This window comes from Lepidochelys olivacea (genome assembly GCF_965140295.1).
Source record: "Lepidochelys olivacea isolate rLepOli2 genome assembly, chromosome: 18".
NCBI lineage: Eukaryota > Metazoa > Chordata > Testudines > Cheloniidae > Lepidochelys > Lepidochelys olivacea.
Window position 1 is genome coordinate 17,393,887 of NC_140428.1, and position 21,228 is coordinate 17,415,114.

General features: G+C 42.1%; 1 protein-coding gene across 2 annotated transcripts in view; it reads right to left on the reverse strand.

The window, feature by feature from the left end:
* Nucleotides 1–6,248: 6,248 nt before the first annotated feature.
* PDPN (podoplanin) overlaps nt 6,249–21,228 on the reverse strand; it is a 28,683-nt gene continuing 13,703 nt past the window's right edge. Inside the window, exons 2-6 of one of the 2 annotated variants that reach the window (XM_084651606.1) lie at nt 21,112–21,197; nt 19,810–19,939; nt 15,734–15,772; nt 14,895–15,006; nt 6,249–9,844 (exon numbers count right to left, since the gene is read on the reverse strand). In XM_084651606.1, coding sequence (XP_084507732.1) covers nt 9,838–9,844; nt 14,895–15,006; nt 15,734–15,772; nt 19,810–19,939; nt 21,112–21,197 — 374 coding nt within the window. In that variant the 3' untranslated portion in view covers nt 6,249–9,837. The remainder of the gene's footprint in view (nt 9,845–14,894; nt 15,007–15,733; nt 15,773–19,809; nt 19,940–21,111; nt 21,198–21,228) is intronic. The other variant, XM_084651607.1, reaches the window with a different exon arrangement.

The window sequence follows — 21,228 nt, forward strand, 5'->3', positions numbered from 1 at the left end:
TTACATTGCAGGAGGGTAAATTGTTCTTGCTCATTTGTTGTTTTTGAAATCTCCTGTTTCTGTTGACACTCTCTGTAATTAATCAATCATTCTTTCCAACTGCTTTCTGGAAACAGAATACATACCCTTGAAAATGTATGGAATCTGCAGGGCTCCTTGCCTGTTAAGACACTTGCCAATTGAGCATTTACAGGAGTCTGAAAATCTACCCTCTCCAGCCTAGAGAAGTCTAACAAGCTACTAGACTGAATGGGGACCTTTGTGTCCTAATCCAACTGTTCGTTGGTGAGCAGGGGGCTGTGGATTTGGTCTGACGCCTAAATCCACAAGGCCCAGACAAAGAGACACATGGCTAGTGTGATGCCGGGTTTATTTATACATAAATGGCTCCATGCTACAGCTGCAAGAAATGTACAAAGCAGTAATTCAAATTACTTATTACGGCCCCTAGGGTCAAGTTACACACCCACTACCACTTTCTAGATCCTGTTAATAACTATGGGTGACCACTAACAACACTAGATGCTATAGACTTCAGTGTGATTAAGAAGCTATTAGTGATGAGGTGCTGATGTTGATGGAGATTCTAATATCTAATCTCATTAACTGGAAGAGACTATGAATAGTTATGCCACTCTATTCAGGAATGATACTGAGGGCCAGCTGTGATAGTTACCGGGTTAGTCATAGTGGTTTGCTGTTATTTTCAGTGCGACCTTTTGGATGGTCTAAGAGGGGTTAGTTTAGATATTGAGGGGGTTTCCACTGTATTAAATTAATCTGGGTTTCCACAGAGTGGACATTTCTCACTTCAGGATTTTTGGCATATTAGTCAAGTTACCCTGTTTCCTGTGCCATTAGTTGCTGTCTATATGCACCATATGAAAGGGCACAAAAGTGCCATGTTATACATAAAAATGTGTAATGGAAAGTCATTACTTCATCTGTGAAGTAATGTGGCCTAGTTGTTACTGGACTGAATCTTACGGACTCCTGGAGGTCTAGTTGTAGCTCTGTCACTGACTTACTGTGTGACCCTGGGCAGTCATTTAACCTCCCTGCCTCACTTTCTCCATCTGTAAAATGGGGGTAATACTTATCTCACAGGGCTGATGTACAATTAAGATTTTTGAAAACCTATTGATGTGTAAAATACTACCTAGCCATTTCAACATACATCTAAGATAATACTCACATTTTAATGGTAAACGCGGAATTCTTGTTTTGATTTTAATCGTTAGTGTAAAAGATTTGCACACTTTCAAAAATCAGAGTGAGAGTGCCTCATGAGGTTTTTATGATGGCTACAGTTAAGTTTTTTTTTTGTTTGTTTGTTTTTTTGGTGTTAACTTGTTCTGATGACTCCGCATATCCCCAGCAACTTGTTTTAATAGGTTTCAGAGTAACAGCCGTGTTAGTCTGTATTCACAAAAAGAAAAGGAGTACTTGTGGCACCTTAGAGACTAACCAATGCTCAAATGAACTTGTTTTAAGTTATTACAGTGAAAATATCTGCAGCGTATACGCGGTAACAATTGCCTTTATTGTCCATTGCACTGTCTTCCTCCCAGACACCCAAAAACCGAGATAACAATGTTTTATGAAGGTCCAGTGACATCCGGTTTTCTCACAGGAAACTTGGTCTCTGCCTGTCCATTGTTTGTGAGAGTCACACTCATGACCCAGAGCCAAGCTGCAAAGGGAGCATTACCGCTGTGAACTTGACGAGGAATTGGAGGTGTTTGCCTGACAATAGCAAGTGTTGAAATGGTAAATGTTCTTTGTGAATGAAATCCTGATGTGGCCAACAAGTCATGGTGTGGGAGCAGTCATTCCCTGGTGCACTCTTGATTACAGGAATCCAGCTGACCTGGGGTCCGATCCTGTAAACAGTTTTGCACATGTTTAACTAATCCAGTTTGCTGGATTATGGACCAGGTCAGGATTTCACAGACCAGCTCAAGATAATGTGCTGCTCCCCTGAACAAGAAGCAATGTGCGTCCCCATCTGCTGGCTACTGTTTGCTGCTGGTGGCAGAATGATCCCAGTCCAACACCCCCTGGGTTAAACCTTGTTAAGAGTTGAGTTAAAACCTCATTGAAACTGATGTTTGATTGCACCCTTCACTTAGGATTTCTATGTATATGGCCAGATTCAAGGGCTCACTGCACTGTAATGTGACCATATAAAGGGGCCATAACAGCCTTCAGGGGAACTTCTCTAGTGCACGAACAGCATAGGCCCAGATAACACCTGCTGCTAATTTATGTTGTAACTTATGTTGGGGGAATGACCTCTAGAGCAGCTCAGAATCCAGGAAACTAAAAGCATAAAGCAGAACTCAACCCTCAACAAAAGACAGAAGCCTCTCTCCAGCACAGATCTAACGCACAGACCCATGCAGCCTGGAATCTTAAAATTTCTCTTGTTCTAAAGGCCATTATTTCGGGCACACTGAAAACCAATGAGTTCTTGTGAAAAAAACCATCCTCTTCCTGCAGGACTGGTGGGATTTTAAGTCTTCAGCACTGTACTCACTGGAATGAGATTCTGAACTAGGAACAGGCTGTGTTTGATTGCTAGAGCCTTTGCATCCATATATGTATGAATATTTACCTGTGATTCTCAATATATTTCTATTACACCTGTGGGAGCAATGGGGTTTCCCTCCAGAAATCTCTAACTAGGGATGGAACGGACTCACACTCCTGGCAACACCTCTTGGGAACTGACCCTTCTGCACTCTGTACAGTGTGCTCTTGTTCTGGTGCTCCTCCCTTGTTCTTCATAGCTAGAAAACTAAACCCAAATCAAAAATCATATGCTCAGAAGATCAAATCCATTCTGCAAAGCTGCCCATCACTTCATTGCCTATCTGGCTCGCTCAGATGTCTCTGCAACTGACAGTTCTGAACAATGCAGGGATGATGCCCTCAGGTTGGGAAAATAAAGGATTATTTGTGTCACATGTGGGGTGCAGTTCTGTCAATAACTGAATAAACAATCAGAACAAATGCTGTATGTTACTGTATTATGATCAGTTCACAACCACCACTTGGTCTAAACACAAATTGGTGCCATGAACCAGGAACTCACTAGCAACTGCATATGAAACAATTTAAAAGTAGACTGGTTATTTTACTAAGTTTGCCCTGGCAGGAGGATGAATTAGAGAGCCTAATAAGTATGTTCCATATCTAATTTACTATTCTATCATTACCATGCACATGTAGCACATATATGAGATTGGGATAGATACACATTTTCAAAATAAGACCTGTTTGTTTGTCTGGCTTAGAATTTAACACAAGAAACAAAGAATAGGTGAGACAGAGAAATGGAAATACGTTGTACGTGAAGCACAGTCCTATATGGAAGGAATTTATGTGATTCATTTGGAGCTATTCTCATGCTATAGGCAGTACAGTGAGGTCGCTGGATGGCAGTAAAAAAGTTGGAAATCACTTTGTTCCAACTTTACTTTTTTCTTTTTCTTTTCAGTTGTGCTAAATGCATTCCCTGCATGGACTACAAATGCAGAAAAAGATGAATCCACAAAATTAGCGTTTCTCTCTCTGTGTGTGCGTGTGTGGTGGTTTTTTGTTTGTTTTTTATGTAGCTGGTTATAATCCCAAAGCATTTAGGACTTGATCATGTAAGATGCTGAGACCACTTCCTGGCAGATAACAAGCTCCTGCATTTCAATCTGGGTCAGATCCTAACACAACAAAACCTTTAGAGTGACATCATGTTTTCCTCTCACAATAACTTATTTTCTCTAAACTGAGGTTCACTGTAGTAGGAGGGGTTGGGTTTTGTTTTGCACACTGCAGTGTATTGAAACAATGAAAGAAGCCATCTAGTTGGCTACTGTGAGCAAGATTATTGTCTCCTTTAATTGACGTATGGTGCTTAGTTACCAAGGTGCTCATCCCTTAGAAAAACCTCAGACAGACTATTGTATTACAGTAATTATTGTTGCAATGCCTTTACCCCACCCAGGGACTCTCCCAGGGGCGGGGGGGGGGGGAAATCTTTAGCTAAGTGGATAGGTCAGGTTCATGGCCCCTTTGCACCCCTGAAGCAGCACAAAGAGGCCTTAGTAAAAGCTAATGTCTGGCCCAGAATCTGTGAACTGAAGCCAGTGGTAGCTGTACTCACTTGCACGAGGAACAGATTTGCCCCCTGTCCTCTTTATTAAACACATGAAGATCAGAGCATGTACATGCTTAGCACAGGGTTAGTTTGAGAGGCAGCCACTTTAGATGATGTCACTGGAAACAACGTGGTACTCTCCATGACTCAGACCCTGCCCACATCCAGTGAAAAGGTGTTGCTCTTATTCAAGCACCGATCATGAATCGTTCCTTCCATTCACTGATTTTACCGAGGAAGTTAAAAAGGGGGTTTAAATAGGAAACTTTCAGTAAAGGAAAAATATGACTGCAGGTGTTCAAGCAAAAGAAGCTGTGTTTCGATGCTTATATGAAGTGGAGAACTGATGCAGGAGAAGGAACTTTCTTTTTGTGGAGGCAGAAAAAACTGATGAAGAGGAATGGAAATAGGTCCTTTCCTGAGCTCCTCCTGCCAAGTGCTGAGCATCCTCCACTCCAGCTGACACCAGATGGATTTTAGGGTGCTCAGAACTTTACCAGATCAGGCACAGAGCGTGAAATTTACCCTCCTCTCAGAGAGTCACTGCAAAGCTTATCCACCAAATCAGCCCTGAAGTGGTGTGTAGATGCTGCTCAGTACTTGGGTTGATTTCATCCTTTTCACCCTCATCTCAGCGTGTCTTCAGGGATGTGTGGGGCATGCGATGGAAGATAAGATCTGGAGTCTGGCAGCAGGAGTATATTTAATCTGATCATATCTGGCACTAGCCGTCTGTGTATTCTGTAATATACTTTTTATATACAAGCTCCTCTCTTTAGATTAGTTTCTTTATATAGGACCTGATCCAGCTCCCCTTAAGTCAATGAGAGGCTGTCTATTGACTTCAATAGGTTTTGGATAAGATCCCTAAATTGCAGTTAAAACCCGAAAAGTGACTTTGTATAGGGATCATCCTTTCTCTAAAACGTCCCTTCTAGAGCAAATCATAAATGGAAGGATGATTGTTCTCATAGCTGGTGTCAAAGGCATCCTGTAAATAATTATTAAGTAGAGCTATGCGAATAATGGATTTTTCAGTTCGCTCAAAAAAATGGAAAATAAATAGTTCCAGGTCAAACCGAAAATGTAATTTTTTTGAAAATTTCAGCACTTTGAAAAGTAAAACAAAAAATTATGTCAGGTTGCATGAAAAGTTTAGTTTTGACAAAATCATTTGGAATTTGGTAATTGTTAAAAGTTTACGATTTAAAAAAAAATTAAAGGAGCTTTTGAAAGGAAAAGTTGTTTCCAGCTGAAAAATCAAAATTTTTTGTTTAGAAAATGTTGAAATGAAATGTTTAGATTGTTGTTTATCAAAACAATTCAGAGAAACTGACATAAATTCATAAAACATTTCAATGTCACAGAATCTATATTTCATCCAACAAGTTTCACCCAACTCTACTACTAAGCCATGTCTTTCTGCTGCTCACTCCTATGCCATTGATAAAGATCCTTTAATTAAAGTGTAGCTGGATACTTGGGAGATAGTGCCTTAAACAAAAACAGAATCCAGCTTGCTGTACTCTTGGGTCTGAAGCATTACCAGGAGCTAAAGCCCATCAGTAAAGTAAGCGATATACCTTGACAAAGAGGGATTAGATGTTTTACATAGTAAACTTTCTGACTGGAAGCCCACCACAAAGCCTACACAATGCTTAAGCCTTCAAAACAGGATTTTGATGGTGCATAGGCCTTGAGCTGGCCATCTGCTTAGAGTGAATTTCACCCATTAAGATTTAGGGCTTTTTTTGTGTGAGTTAATGGTCAAAGTACAGAATTCACTGCTATGTTCAGAATACCTGTGTCAGTTCCATGCATGGAGTAAGGGTAGTTTATGGCCCTTAGTGAAAATCTCTGAATTATTGGCCAAAAAACCCCCAAAACGAAACACCTTATAAGGATGCTGATGCTTATCATTGAGCAGGCATGTTGTGAATGATTGAGGAGAACCCTGGGAGCAATCCATAAAGGTTGCCTAACCTCTACCATGCTATTTTTGGAGAGCATGTGCTCTTACTTCTGGCTTAACCACTATGAAATTCAGGTTGAGGGATAGACACAGGAAAGGATTTATTTTCTTTTTGTGCAAGTGAAAGTCAGCAGCAGCAAACTGAACTGGTACAGAGGAAACTGGTGAAATCTGTGATATTCCCTGTAATGGCTGAATAATTCATAATTCCAGATGGCATCCATTTGGTCAGTGATCAAGTGCACCACGCAGGGAAGTTTCTAGTACAGACATAAGACATTTTTCAGAGTCTAACGTAATTTACTCTTCATATAATCGTATCTTGCCACAGTAAGAAAAATCAATATCTTTGCTGCTTTCATATGGATTTACACACATTTCAGCAACTTCATACAGGTCACATATGAAGTTAAAATCAGATAGGAAAGTCATGGAAATGTGATTCACAAACAGGTACATAATAATCCTTTTAAAAATACCAATGATAAATATGGATTCCCCTCCTCCTCTGAGGATACTGTTGGTAAACTAGTTCCCTCAAAATTCCAACATATAACTATGCAGAGAAATAAACAAAACAAAGGATATTAGTGGGAAATGAAATGAAATACAAAAGTTATTTCTAAATTATTAAGAAACACAAATGTCTGTATCTGAGCTGAGCCACATGGAATAGGAGTTCTGTAGAGATGCTCACCTCAGGGCATATTTTCTTTTCAATGCACATGTGTGAGTTTCACTTATCCCACTGCATGTTACCAGATGTGTTTGCCCAGAAGAAGAATGTACAGCCCTTAATATTTAAAAGGCAATTAAAGGCTAAGTTGTCAGAACTGTTCAAAACCGTTGGGCAAAATCTCACGAGTACTCGTGCTGAAGGCAGTGAGACTATCTGTGTGAGACCTTATCTACATACCAGCTGAATTATAATTTAATTATTTTAGTTAAACCGATGTGGCCTGTGGGGGTGAAACCCTTGCCCCACTCAAGTCAATGGGAGTCTTGTCATTGACTTAGCGGGAGCCGGGATTTCACCCCTTGTGGTTTAAAAATGCCGTATATCAATTCAGCTTAATTTGGGAAGGTATTGTTCTGTAGCTAAATTGATACACACCAGGTTTAAATTGGTTTGAGAATGTCCACATGTGTTTAGCACAATGGTCTATCATACTGATTTTAGTTAATCAGAGCAACTTTGTGTGTAGACAAAATATAAGACAAATTAGATTGAAGTGAAGTAGGAATGTATTTTTTCATGAATGTATTCCATAGCTATAGAAAAATATCCTTTTACATTACAACAGATTAATATTAGGGTGTCAACACTCTGATAGTTGAAATACATTGTATAGCAGTAGTCCTTAATTAACAACAAATGAACAGCAATAATTCAGTTTTATGCTTATCACCATCCTATGCAGGCAACTGTAAATTCCACCTTGTCCGTCACAGAAACAGCTCCCTTTAAATGTACAGCTCTTGATTATATTTTTATGAGAGCAGTCACCCAAAATGAAGCCAGGAAGGCATATTTCATTTTATTCTAAGTTAGGCTCCTCAAACATTAGATATTCTGGTACCATTAGTTGGAGGGAACTTGATCCATGTGTAGAGGGCCAGCATGAAGCCTATGCATCACTTAAATCCCATTTAAGTCTTTAAATTAGGCCTTAAGTGAGACTTGTGGTGCATAGGCTTGGAGCTGACGCCGTACGGGGTGAAGTTCATCCTTTATAATTAGTTGTTGATAAAGAAGAGAATGTTACATTCCACTTCTGACATTACAAATGTCCTCTCAGTGGCTGCGGAAGCAAATAGATTTAAAGATACAGGCCCAAACCAAAACCCGGTATCCAAACATGTCTGAATGCTGAGTTTTTATTTTTAAATCCCAAGTCTGTAAATTGGACTCTATAAATTGGCCAGAGCAAAAGCCTGTATCAAAACATCCCAACCCCCAGATCCAGTTTTGATTTATTTATTTTTTTCAGTTTGGGCCCTTCTCTAGATAGAAAAGTTTGCACAAGTTCAGGCTGACAAAACACAGGGCTGAACGGGATGGAGGCCATAATAAAATGCCCTAAACTTGAAGTTTTGCTAAATTAAAATGTTTGCTGATCACTAGAATTTCTCTTTCATCTCCTAGTCTCTCTATACTTTGTGAGCTCATCATAGTCACCAGAGACCAGGATTCACTGATGTACAAGTTCAAGTCTTGCACTGCAAACTGTTTCTAAATCATTTTTTCTTACGAGTGTATCTAGACTGGAACATAGACTTTTTAAATACACTTGATTTTTGAATGAAAGAAATGTGCCAAAGGTTGTAAAAGACAAAAAGAATCCAGGATAGAGAGACAGTAACAGAAGGAAGAAAGATTCAGGAAGGTAAGAATTTAAGTGGTTTTGTGTATAGTATAAAAGAAAATAAAGACTAACTGTTGCAAAATCTGATATAAGATACACCATAATTTTTTATTTCCAAAGCTCAGCTCTATATGATAGATCATGGCAGACAAAGGAAGTAGAAGAGCAAATCTGGAAAAGTTGGCATGTTTAGTCCACTGTGCAGAAGTGGATTCCAGAGTAGGCACTTACTAAACATGATATTTTGCAGCCATTTGGAACTTAAAGCCTTTTACTTTGAAATCTCAGTCACATCCTGTCCCATTGCATTATTTATGCCATGGTAAAAATTATGTTGTGTCCAGAGAAGTGTTACACCTCATCAATATGTGCAGTGATCTGATGTTGCACAGTGTGTGACTAAACTCAGCCTGCCATGCAGTTAAAAAGAAAAAGGGAAAAAAAAGTATAAAAAGAATGCCATTTACTGATTCAGACATTGTCTACACATCAAATCCAGCTCTTGTTGAGTAGTAGGTTACGATGACCCATCAAAAGTGGGTATTTTCTTAGCATTGCTTAAGTTAGGATGTGTATTCCAATCCCTGCACATCTCTGCAACAGAGAAGACAGAAGGTCTTGGCACAACAGTCAGAGAGATGAGTTGGTAGGTCAGTTCCAGCTGGGCCCACCATGTTTTTCTTTATAGACGTGCAGCATCCTGACCAGAATGATTGAAGTGCCAGGCCACGAATGCAATTTGCTTACATAATTTAAATACAGTTGTCTCCTTCTGAAGTCAATTCTGGATGGTTAGGATGAAGTTACTTTCTTACCTTGCTAAACAATACAGATTCAGTAGATCAACATCCTACAAGGACTGGTGGTTTTAAACATCTATAGCACTGAAGGATACAACAGACTTTCTGACTTCACAGTGGGCTTAGAACAGAAAAGAATCTGGATTTAACTTTTCAAAGGAACCAATAGGATGCAATGTGAGATGATGACTTTTTCCTGGCAAAGTTTAACACCTATCTACAATTGTATTTATACTACCTATAAAGCACCTTTCAGATGCATGTGGCTCTGCTTGTTGTTTTTCTTTTCTATAGCATTTTTTTTCATTCCTCTTAAATACTTTTGATCATCAAAGTCCTATGAATTGTTGCATTTCTGATAAGTCTGTAAAGCATCCCTTCAGAAAGCTGTGTGGGATCCCCATGGATTTGGAATTCTGCATTCACGATTTCCATGGATCATCTTCTCTCAGCGATACAGGAACAGAGTCTCTAGCAGTTGTAAAATAGGAAGCACGTTTATTTTCTGGCTTAAAACGACATGATTTCTTTCTTCACTTATTTTTAGGGCCTGTGAAAACAAATGGAAAAATGGGGTAACATTATACTATTTTGGCTCCCAGAGTCAGAAAAATATATTCATTGTCTGTCTTGTCATCTTCCTCCCTGCCTTTCCCGCTGCCTCTTTCCTCCCCTTCCCAGTTAATATTTTCCTCTCTCTCGTGCCTATTACCAGTGCAGCTTGCTTCTGCTGCCCGTTTACTAAAGCCGGGTGAAGTGCATTCCCCAAATACCGTATTCAGTACATTTTTATTTCTTTCAGTTTTGCAAAGCATTCATGGACTGGTCTTGCTGCTCGTATATCTTGTCAGTACTAGAATATATTCCAAGAATGTCAGAAGTGAACAGAGGACAGCCTATGCAGTATCCAGTGTTATCTCTCAGTATTCCAACTTCAAAATCAGTTACCCTAAGGTGAAATTCACCCCTGTACAGTGGCCAGCAGAATGCCACTTAAGTCCTCCTTAAACCCTATTGTGAGAACATGTGCTGTTCCAGAGCACCGTATCTGGGTGGGATTTTCAAAAGTGCGTGAATGATAAGAGCGCAAGTGTCAGGCATTTTTGAAAATATCATCCTCTGTCTATCTCCTTAGAAGGCCTTGTCATCATAGGATCTGAGCTCTTTGCAAACATTGCCACAGGTGTGTTCAACCAAACCATGCAGACCAGTTTTGAAGCTATGCTAATTCATGAATGGTTTTTAACATAGTGTAAGGGCTCAAATCTGACAAAAAATTGAATGGAAGTCCTGATGACATATTTGCAATTTTATCCCCTCCTCACCATTTTACCAGCTCTATTATTGATTGTCCCATTGTAGAGGTGGTGTCTCCCTGTAGCACTAACTCTCCCAATGGTAAATTGGTAACATGAGGGAAGAAATTAAACAGAGAACAGTAGAAAGTTGAGAGGCACATCCAAGGGTAGGAAGGGATAGCATTTCCATTTGACTCCACCATATGTGGAAGATTGTCTTCCAAAAGCAGGAATGAGGCAGGTGACCACCAGAGCTGGAGATTTCAAAGGGACTCTGGAAACTCGGAATATCTACTCCAGACACAGTCACATATGGGTTAAATGATAAGTGACAAGAGAGCATTTAAAATACTTTAAAAGCAGTTTGGCAGTTCATTATGGTGACCTATGATATTCGCGATGGAAAGTATGCAGAGATTCCATTGACAATGTATAGATAAATATTGTTTCCTTGTTTCTGCTGGAGCAGAAATTGGAAATGAAAAGGATCTGTTTGCATTGGGAACACATCCATTTCACAGCAAACCTATTTGCTGGATAAATTAAACAGGAAATAATAACAACACTCAGTACTTGGAGCACGCTCTGTCAGAGAATTTCAACGTGCATTACAAACCATAAGCAGCAAATCCTCTTATAAAATCATAGAATCATAGAATTTCAGGGTTGGAAGGGACCTCAGGAGGTCATCTAGTCCAACCCCCTGCTCAAAGCAGGACCAATCCCCAACTAAATCATCCCAGCCAGGGCTTTGTCAAGCCTGACCTTAAAAACCTCAAAGGAAGGAGATTCCACCACCTCCCTAGGCAACGCATTCCAGTGTTTCACTACCCTCCTAGTGAAAAAGATTTTCCTAATATCCAACCTAAACCTCCCCCACTGCAACTTGAGACCATTACTCCTTGTTCTGTCATCAGCTACCACTGAGAACAGTCTAGATCCATCCTTTTTGGAACCCCCGTTCAGGTAGTTGAAAGCAGCTATCAAATCCCCCCTCATTCTTCTCTTCCGCAGACTAAACAATCCCAGTTCCCTCAGCCTCTCCTCATAAGTCATGTATTCCAGTCCCCTAATAATTTTTGTTGCCCTCCGCTGAACTCTTTCCAATTTTTTCACATCCTTCTTGTAGTGTGGGGCCCAAAACTGGACACAGTACTCCAGATGAGGCCTCACCAATGTCGAATAGAGGGGAACGATCATGTCTCTCTATCTGCTGGCAATGCCCTTACATATACATCCCAAAATGCTATTGGCCTTCTTGGCAACAAGAGCACACTGTTGACTCATATCCAGCTTCTCGTTCACTGTAACCCCTAGGTCCTTTTCTGCAGAACTGCTGCCGAGCCATTCGGTCCCAGTCTGTAGCGGTGCATGGGATTCTTCCGTCCTAAGTGCAGGACTCTGCACTTGTCCTTGTTGAACCTCATCAGATTTCTTTTGGCCCAATCCTCCAATTTGTCTAGGTCCCTCTGTATCCTATCCCTACCCTCCAGCATATCTACCTCTCCTCCCAGTTTAGTGTCATCTGCAAACTTGCTGAGGGTGCAATCCACACCATCCTCCAGATCATTTATGAAGATATTGAACAAAACCAGCCCGAGGACTGACCCTTGGGGCACTCCACTTGATACCGGCTGCCAACTAGACATGGAGCCATTGATCACTACCCATTGAGCCTGACAATCTAGCCAACTTTCTATCCACCTTATAGTCCATTCATCCAGCCCATACTTCTTTAACTTGCTGGCAAGAATACTGTGGGAGACCGTATCAAAAGCTTTGCTAAAGTCAAGGAACAACACATCCACTGCTTTCCCCTCATCCACAGAGCCAGTTATCTCGTCCTAGAAGGCAATTAGATTAGTCAGGCATGCCCTTGGTGAATCCATGCTGACTGTTCCTGAACACTTTCCTCTCCTCTAAGTGCTTCAGAATTGATTCCTTGAGGACCTGCTCCATGATTTTTCCAGGGACTGAGGTGAGGCTGACTGGCCTGTAGTTTCCAGGATCCTCCTCCTTCCCTTTTTTAAAGATGGGCACTACATTAGCCTTTTTCCAGTCGTCCGGGACTTCCCCCCAGTCGCCATGAGTTTTCAAAGATAATGGCCAATGGCTCTGCAATCACATCCACCAACTCCTTTAGCACTCTTGGATGCAGCGCATCCGGCCCCATGGACTTGTGCTCATCCAGCTTTTCTAAATAGTCCCAAACCACTTCTTTCTCTCTCATTCTCCACAGCCTTACGGGGAGAGGAGGCACAGATTCCCAGATACAAAATTGCAATATAGAGCTGAACTCCATTAAAGCTCCACTTGAGCCATTACCTAGCAGAACTTGGTGGGGGATGCAGGGGCACTTGGAGGCAGAAGGACCAGGCTTTTGTGGCTACATGTACCCACTAGCCATTCTTGCCAGCACATGGGCTGAATGGGCTGTAGAGTGACAAATCTCCTAACTCCACAGGGTCAGACAAAGCCAAGCCTGTTTTCTTAGGCTTAGCACAATGAGGAATGGGGTGATTTGCCTTTTAGTTGATTAAGTGGAATAGGTATGGTTAGTACCCCCTTTCTATAGAAGGAGAAACTGAGTCACAAAGAGGGTAAGTGGTGCACCCAAGGGCACACAGCTAATCAATTTCAGAGCCAGGATTACTTGGACTTTTGGGCTCACTTAAATCAAAAACTCAAGAAAATATGGGAAGGTTGGGGGAATGAACTCATTATTTTCCAGACTCAGAAGTCTGCCAGACATCAAACAGTGCAAATAAAATCAAAACAAAAAGATTATGTATTTACTATTTGGTTTTTATGAGGGCCAGGTTTTCAAAGAGTTTGTGTGCAACAGTGTGCTTAATTTGCACATGCCATTGCCTTATTCTGCACGTAAATCAGAGACTAGTACATGCGAATGTAGCTAAATAGGTGTTTCCACCTGCATCTTTCTGGTTGGTGTATGCAGCCAGGGTAATTTCATGCATAACCTCTCTGACTAAGAATCTGCTAGACTTAGCTCTAATTCTTTCAGTAGGGATACCTTTAAAATTAGTTTAAATTGGTTTAAAAAAATTAACTAAAATATTAAATTTAGATCATAGTTTAAGTAACTGAAAAAATAGACTAAAGGGAGACAGCCCGCTGAGTCCATCTCCTTTGATTTGTACTGATGTTCTTATAAACACTAAAGCTGAGAGACAGGACTAGATCCTCAGTTGGTGTGAACTGGAGCTATGCCAGTTAACCCCATCTTAGCATCTGGTCCCGTGTAGATACCAGCATGAGACAGATTACTCTGCCACAGGTTGATGCACTGAGTGAAACCTGCACAAAACAGATATTAAAGAGAAGTTAGAGGCATGTTCCAGAGAAAAATGCCTCAGTCTGATTTTAACTCTGGTAAGTCTGCTCCGACAGCTGTGACAGCATCAGTTTATCATTTCCTAAGGCTCCTTGGCCGGGGACTGACTGTCACAAGAAGCAGGTCAGCAAATGAGTACATTTTCTTGTCTCTGCTCACCCCTGCCTGACTAACTGTGTCTCTACTGTATAAATGATTAAGGATTGTAGATGACCCAGTTGGAGGAGTGAAGGAAAGAAACTGACACACCCTCCCTCAGCACCACCAATAAATAAGTAAATTATTCAAACTACAGCATAGCCGTTTTAGATTAAATTGCAGGAAAATCTTCCTAACTGTAAGAACAGTAGGACAATGGAACAGATGCCTAGGGAAGTCATGGAAGCTCCTTCACTGGAGGTTTTCAAAAGGAGGCTGGAGAGCCATCTGCCTTGGATGGCTTAGACCCAACAAATCCTGCATCTTGGCAGGGGGTTAAAGTAGATGGCCCTTGCGGTCCCTTCTAACCCTATGGTTCTATGATTTAATATCTGGAAGTGGATGCTGATCAAACTTTTTTAAAGCTTGGGTATTTCTTTCCCCTCTTTCCCCCTTCGCTTCTGTTTTCCAGCCACAACTGAATGAGAAGAATGAGAATGAGAAGCACTGAATGCCACGATAAGGGGCAGTCCCAAACTGTGTTTCGCCATGTCCAATAGTAGATGTGTTAGAAATATTAGGGCCCATTCCTGCGAGTTTTCCGGTCTCTCATGGGGTTCAGATAAACTACTTGAATGTTTGGCTGCTTATCTGGAATGAATCCAATAGTCAAACTTGGGGCTTGATCCCACACCCTTTGAAATCAATGGAAAGACTGCATTGGATCTTGAATTTTTGAAGGGTGTCCATCACTGAGATTGGAGATATAGCAGCCTCCAGCCATAAAGCCTGCCTAGTAATCTACTTACGAGTACCTGCCCGACATTTTCCTCACGACGGCAATGATGATTCCAGTAACGATTCCCACTGCTATTATGATTCCAACGATTATTCCAACCAGTGCAACTGTTGCCAGGCCATCTGAGTGGGGAAATGTATAGGATGTTAGCATGTTTTCCACATAACTGTGGGGCCGGATAGTAAGAGGTACTAATACTTCATAATAAAATGGAATTATTTTTGTCACATTCGATTCCTGGGGTATCTTCCCTGAATCCTGTGAACTTTAAAATATGTCATTTCGGTTTAGAGAGACATGACAGGTCCTATTAAACCAAACTCTATTGGTGATAATGCTTAATTTGTGCCAGGGATGAGCCCCGGCACCTCTACGCTCGGCAGTTCAGAGCCCCGGCACTTCCAGGCTTGCCGCATCAGTTATGAAAGCAAAAAAAAAAAAAAAAAATTGCTTGAGGCCTGCACCTCTTTCATTGCATATTAAGCACTGGTTGGTGAGACAAGCTTTTGAGCTTACACAGAGTTCTTCTTCAGCTCTGTACAACTCAAAAGCTTGTCTCTTTCACCATCAGATGTTAGTCCAATATAAGATTTTACCTCACCCACCTTGTCTATCTAGTACCTTGGGACTAACGCCTACAACAATATTGCAAACCATTTGAAAATATGTCATTTCGGTTTAGCAGTTTCCTTGCTCACTTTCTTTGGGCCTGTTGGAGTCAAAGAGAGTTTGTCCATTTACTTCAATGGGCTTTGAGACAAGCCCTTTAAAGCCTTTAAAAGTGCATAGCCGTATATCATCTGGGATTTAAATGCATCTACTCCTTTTACAGCCAATTTTGTTACTTACCTTTCTCCTTTGGAGTCTCTGGCTCGCCACCCATTTCGTCTGGAAAGAAAGAACCAAAATAACCTTTTAATATGGTGACTGTTATGTCTTCATGCCATGATGTCACACTGTAGGGGAGGTTATAAAAACGACAGCACAATGGGTCTGAGAATGAAACCACTACAGGTGTGCAGTTTAATAGGGTGTTAATTGGGGAGTGAGTGTAAACAGAGAGCACACAGAGAGTGTAGAGTAGAAGGAGTTTTGAAGGGATGGAGCATCACAGCTGAAATAAAGGCTCTGTCTACACGTAAAATGCTACAGCAGCACAGCGGCAGCTATAGCCCTTCAGTGTAGATACTCCCTACAGCTGTGGTTCTCAACCTGTTTATCACTGTGGGCCGCAGAGTGAGAACCACAGTGCCCCCCACCTAAACCGCTCCATGAACCCCTATGCTCAGCACCCTCCACTCAGAGACCCCTCCACAGGGTGGGGCCAGGAGCAGAGAGCTGTGTTTGCAGTGAGGGCCAGGGACCCGGACCCTGCTGCGCGGGGACCCCGACCCCCAATGTGCAGGGCCGCGGGGCAGCCAGGACCAGGACCCCGATCCCAGACCGCACCACAGTGGGCTGAGCGACAGCCAGGACCCTGACCCCAGATCCTTCTGGGTGGAGCCGGGCAGCAGCCGGTTGCCCAGACCCCAGATCCCGCTGGGACCCTGTTGCATAGGGACAGGTGGCAGCCGGCTGCCTGGACCCTGAGCCCTGCCATGTGGGGCCATGTGGCAGTGAGGAGCTGGCAGCCCAGAGCCCGCCGCACAGCAGGGCAGCCGGGACCCCAGAGCCTGCAGCCTGTAGCACACAGCTGACCTGGGCCGTAGCTGTGTGCTAATTGGGCCGTGGATTGAGAACTGCTGCCCAACAGTGACAGGAGGGATTTCTCCTGTCACTATAGTTAATGCACCTCCCCAGGAGGTGGTAACTAGATTGACAGAAGAATTCTTCCAAGTCTACACTGGGGTTAGGTCAATTTAACAATGTCGCTCAGGGGTGTGGATTTTTCACTTCTGGGTTGACCTAACTTGTCAGTGTAGGCCAGCCCAAAGACAAACTGAAATTTAAAGGGATCTTGGACTGGTGTGAATCAGGATCAACCCCGCTGAGATCAATAGAGCTACACTGGTGTAAAACCGCTATAAATTAGATTTCACAGATAACCTTAACTCTGGCTTTTCCTAACTTCTGAGTGCTTGACTTTGCAACCTTAATGTTCTTTTAACACAATTTTTTTGTATAATAAATAATAGCAATATCTTAGCTAACCTAACTGCAGAGTGACACCTGCCTGGTTAAAATCAGGACAACAAACAGGCAGGGAAGTGATCAGTGTTCCAGATATTAAAACTAGTGTAGTTCCTTGTGTATCATTTTGGTGTATCATTTTGATTCCTATATTGGATCCTTAAGTGGGCTAGTCAAACTTGGACTGATTTGTTTGAGGCTTGAGCCCAGAGACATTACTCTTTCATTATTTATTTTAGATTCTGCTTTAGATTTATGCCTAACCGGACAGGAAGGCACATTTGTTTTGGATGCCATGAGCTTGTCTGACCTGAACATATCTGTTACAGTATCTGCACTCCATGGAGCCAACCCCCCCACCCCCCGAGTTTGTACTGCACAGCTTGTTATTGGCTTGCAATCTGACAGTGCAGCAGTAGGATGCTTTGACACAATGCCAATGTTTTAAGGAAAATGTGTCATTTTTAGAATGGCTTTGTTTGTCTCTTGACAGAAAAAGTAAAACACTGGGAAGATATTTGTGCTCTTTGGCACAAACTGGGCACTGATGCCTAGGACAGCTCAGCACACCCATAATATTTTATGGCACTTGAAAATGCTTATAATAATGCATGAGCTTTTCCTTCTCACAATTTCTGAGCATGTAATCATTCCTCTTTAGTTTTAACATGAAAGGCACCAAAAAAAAAAAATAGGGTAGATCAGTGATAATCCATTTGTGACTGTTCAAAGCCCTGAATGCTATCTTCATGGAGCCCATAGGCCTTTAAGACATTGACTATAAGAACGCTTCCTGTGGAGGAATGCTGATCAAACTCACAGACAGTGTGATTGCTGCCAGGAGGTGCATTCCCCCTTGGGATGTACCTGCTCCCCCCCCCAACAGTAACCAGGAAAGGGGTGGGGTGGGGAGGAAGAAGGAGAGGAGAAACAATCCCTGCCATCCAGCAGCTTGGACAGAGAAACCCTCCCCATCCCCTCTCAGCTGTTACGAGACAGGAGATCTCCTTCCTCTGTGCCCAAAAGATTGAGGAAAGAGAGAGAAAGGGGAGACCTCTCTTCTCTCAATGGACACTAGGGAAAGCGGAGCCGGAGACGCAGCATTGTTGAATACTGACCCAGTGTCACTGTGCAGTTTCAGGGTATCATGCTGCAGTTAATTGGTGGGTCTCAGGCTGCACCTGATGAAAAAGTGATTCTTTGGGTATTAAATTCTGAACAGCACTAATTTAGGGAAGGGGTCTCTCATTTAGGTGACTAGAGAGATTGCCTATAAAGGGCTTGCAGCTGTTATGAGGCAGAATGGTTTGTGGTTAAGGCACTGGCTGGGGACTCAGGAAATCTAGGTTCTATTCCTGGTTCTGACACTGATGTCCTGCATGACCTTGAGCAAGTCACTTTTCTTCTCTATGCCTGTTTCCCCATCTGTAAAATGAGGATAACACTACCCACCTTGGAATGGGGTGTTGTATATTCATTAATGTTAAGCACTGTAAGATCCTTGAATAGAAGCATTTAGCGAGCATTACTGCGCACAGTACAAGCATTATGGTTGTTGGGAAAGAGCTTTTATTTTGGACTGGAAGATTTTTAGTACAAAAGGTGTTCTGACCTAAATGACAGACATTCTTTGTGTAGCAAACAGCGTAGACTTTTTTTTCATACTTGACTGACACTTGAAGTGTTCTCCGACTGGTTTATGAATGTTCAATCTCTCTGGTCACGCAATCACAGACATGAAGGTCGCTATCTTAAAACAAAAAAACTTCAAATCCAGACTCCAGCGAGAAACTGCTGAATTGGAATTCATTTGCAAATTGGATACTATTAATTTCAGCTTAAATAGAGACTGGGAGTGGCTAAGTCATTATGCAAGGTAGCCTATTTCCCCTTGTTTTTTCCTACCCCTTCCCCCCAGATGTTCTGGTTTAACTTGGATTTAAACTTGGAGAGTGGTCACTTTGGATGAGCTATTACCAGCAGGATAGTGAGTTTGTGTGTGTGGTTTTTGGGAGGGGAGTGAGGGGGTGAGAGAACCTGGATTTGTGCAGGAAATGGCCCAACTTGATTATCATGCACATTGTGTAAGGAGAAGGGGAGTACTTGTGGCACCTTAGAGACTAGCCAATTTGTTTGGGCGTGGGCTTTCGTGGGCTGCAGCTCACTTCGTCGGATGCGTGCCGTGGAAACCGCAGCAGAAGTCTGCTGCGGTTTCCACGGTATGCATCCGATGGGGTGGGCTGTGGCTCGCGGGGGCTCATGCTCGAGTGGATTGGTTGGCCTCTGGGGTGCCACAGGTACTCCTTTTCTTTTTGCGAATACAGACTAACACGGCTGTTACTCTGAAACCTGTCATTGTGTAAAGAGTTGTCACTTTGGATGGGCTATCACCAGCAGGAGAGTGAATTTGTGTGGGGGGGTGGAGGGTGAGAAAACCTGGATTTGTGCTGGAAATGGCCCAACCTGATGATCACTTTAGATAAGCTATTACCAGCAGGACAGTGGGGTGGGAGGAGGTATTGTTTCATATTCTCTGTGTGTATATAAAGTCTGCTGCAGTTTCCACGGTATGCATCCGATGAAGTGAGCTGTAGCTCACAAAAGCTCATGCTCAAATAAATTGGTTCATCTCTAAGGTGCCACAAGTACTCCTTTTCTTTCAGTTGCAAGTGGAATTCATGGGATTTCAGTGCAAAGCCATGAATGGGCCCAGCTTGGCTTTGACAGGTTCATGAACCTCAGTGAACATAATTTACAGTCTATTAAAACTAAAAATCACAAGTAAAGGCTTCTACCTTCAGAATTTTCAACAACATCTGGATCAGTAGAGTTCTCACTGTCTTCATTATCGGCGACCGCACTTTCTGTGGTCATTAGCTCTTCTAAGGGGAACAGGTCTGTTATGGTATGCAGTCTTGTAGGCAACTGGGAGGAGTGAATGTTAAAAGAGAAAGACGAAGTAAGACCCAATCTCTTTAACATTTATATATAAAGGCAGAACTTTAATTTCCTCTCCTGCATAAAGTCCAATGTGTGGATTCTGTGGTCAGCTTTGCTCTTTTTGTTTTAGAGTGAACTGCATAGAGGGAGTGAAAAGGTATCCTACTGCCCTAATTTGGGGGAGTCTCCTGTGGGCATATAGAAAGCATAGCAGTCTTCTGTGCAATTGCCTGCAGATCCTCCTGTGTATGGGTTGATGGGGATGGAGTGTGACCATGCTGCAGGCCAGCTATAGGCTGCTCTAATCTACCTCAGGATTGGGTCAGAAGCAGCCACATGATCAGGGAGCCACAACCAGGTACCTCTTATCCCCAGCCCAAGATCAGCTGAGAATCAAGCCCTAGGTTTCACAAAAAAGAAGTGTATGAAACAAAGACAGAAAAGAAACAGCCCTGTTTGGCTGTCGTATGTTCTACAAGTTTTAATACTAATAATATAAGCCTATATTTGACTGTCTGGATTTGCAGTGTGAATCATAACACATGCTGAATTACTGATCAGTTATAAGCTATGTCCACCTTAAAGCCCAGCTTTTAGGAACGCAGCTGTGGGGAAGTATTTCCAGTATAGAAGACAATATGCCAGTTCATCGATTTCTAAAGGGAAAAATTAAATCCTTGGGTTTTTGTTCATTGTCACTACTTCAACTTTACTGTAAAGGAACAACAGTCAATGCAACTGAAAGTTAGAACTGCTTGCCCCAGCAATCACTAGCAGCAAAACATTGCCAATGCAGAGGCAGGGAAAGGGGAGTTTTACCCAGTGTTGTAGAAATTTACAAATTTGTTTGTCCATTGTGTTACATCAGTGCAGTTCCACTGAAGCCAATGGAGGCACACCAGGGTAGAACTGGTATAAGACAGTGCATAGCAAGCCCTGAATATTCTGTGAAATTCAGCAAATGTTATAATTATTTTCAGCTTCAGCTTCCTCCACCCAAACTTTTGCAAAGCAAAAAACTGGTATTTGGCCACCCTTTATTTTTGAAACAAATCATCACTTATTGCCATAAAGCCACAAGCTCAAAAGACAAAGCAAGAAGACAAGGAATACAGTGTCAGCTAGGTTTGAAGATCCTCAGTTTAAGAGACACCCACCAGAGTTGGCCTTTCTTCAACCTCTGAGTCATTTCTGTCTTTGAAATCGATTGATACTATTTCATCTTCCAGTGGAACTGTGCTTGCTAAGGAAAACACAGAAAATGAGTTAGGGAT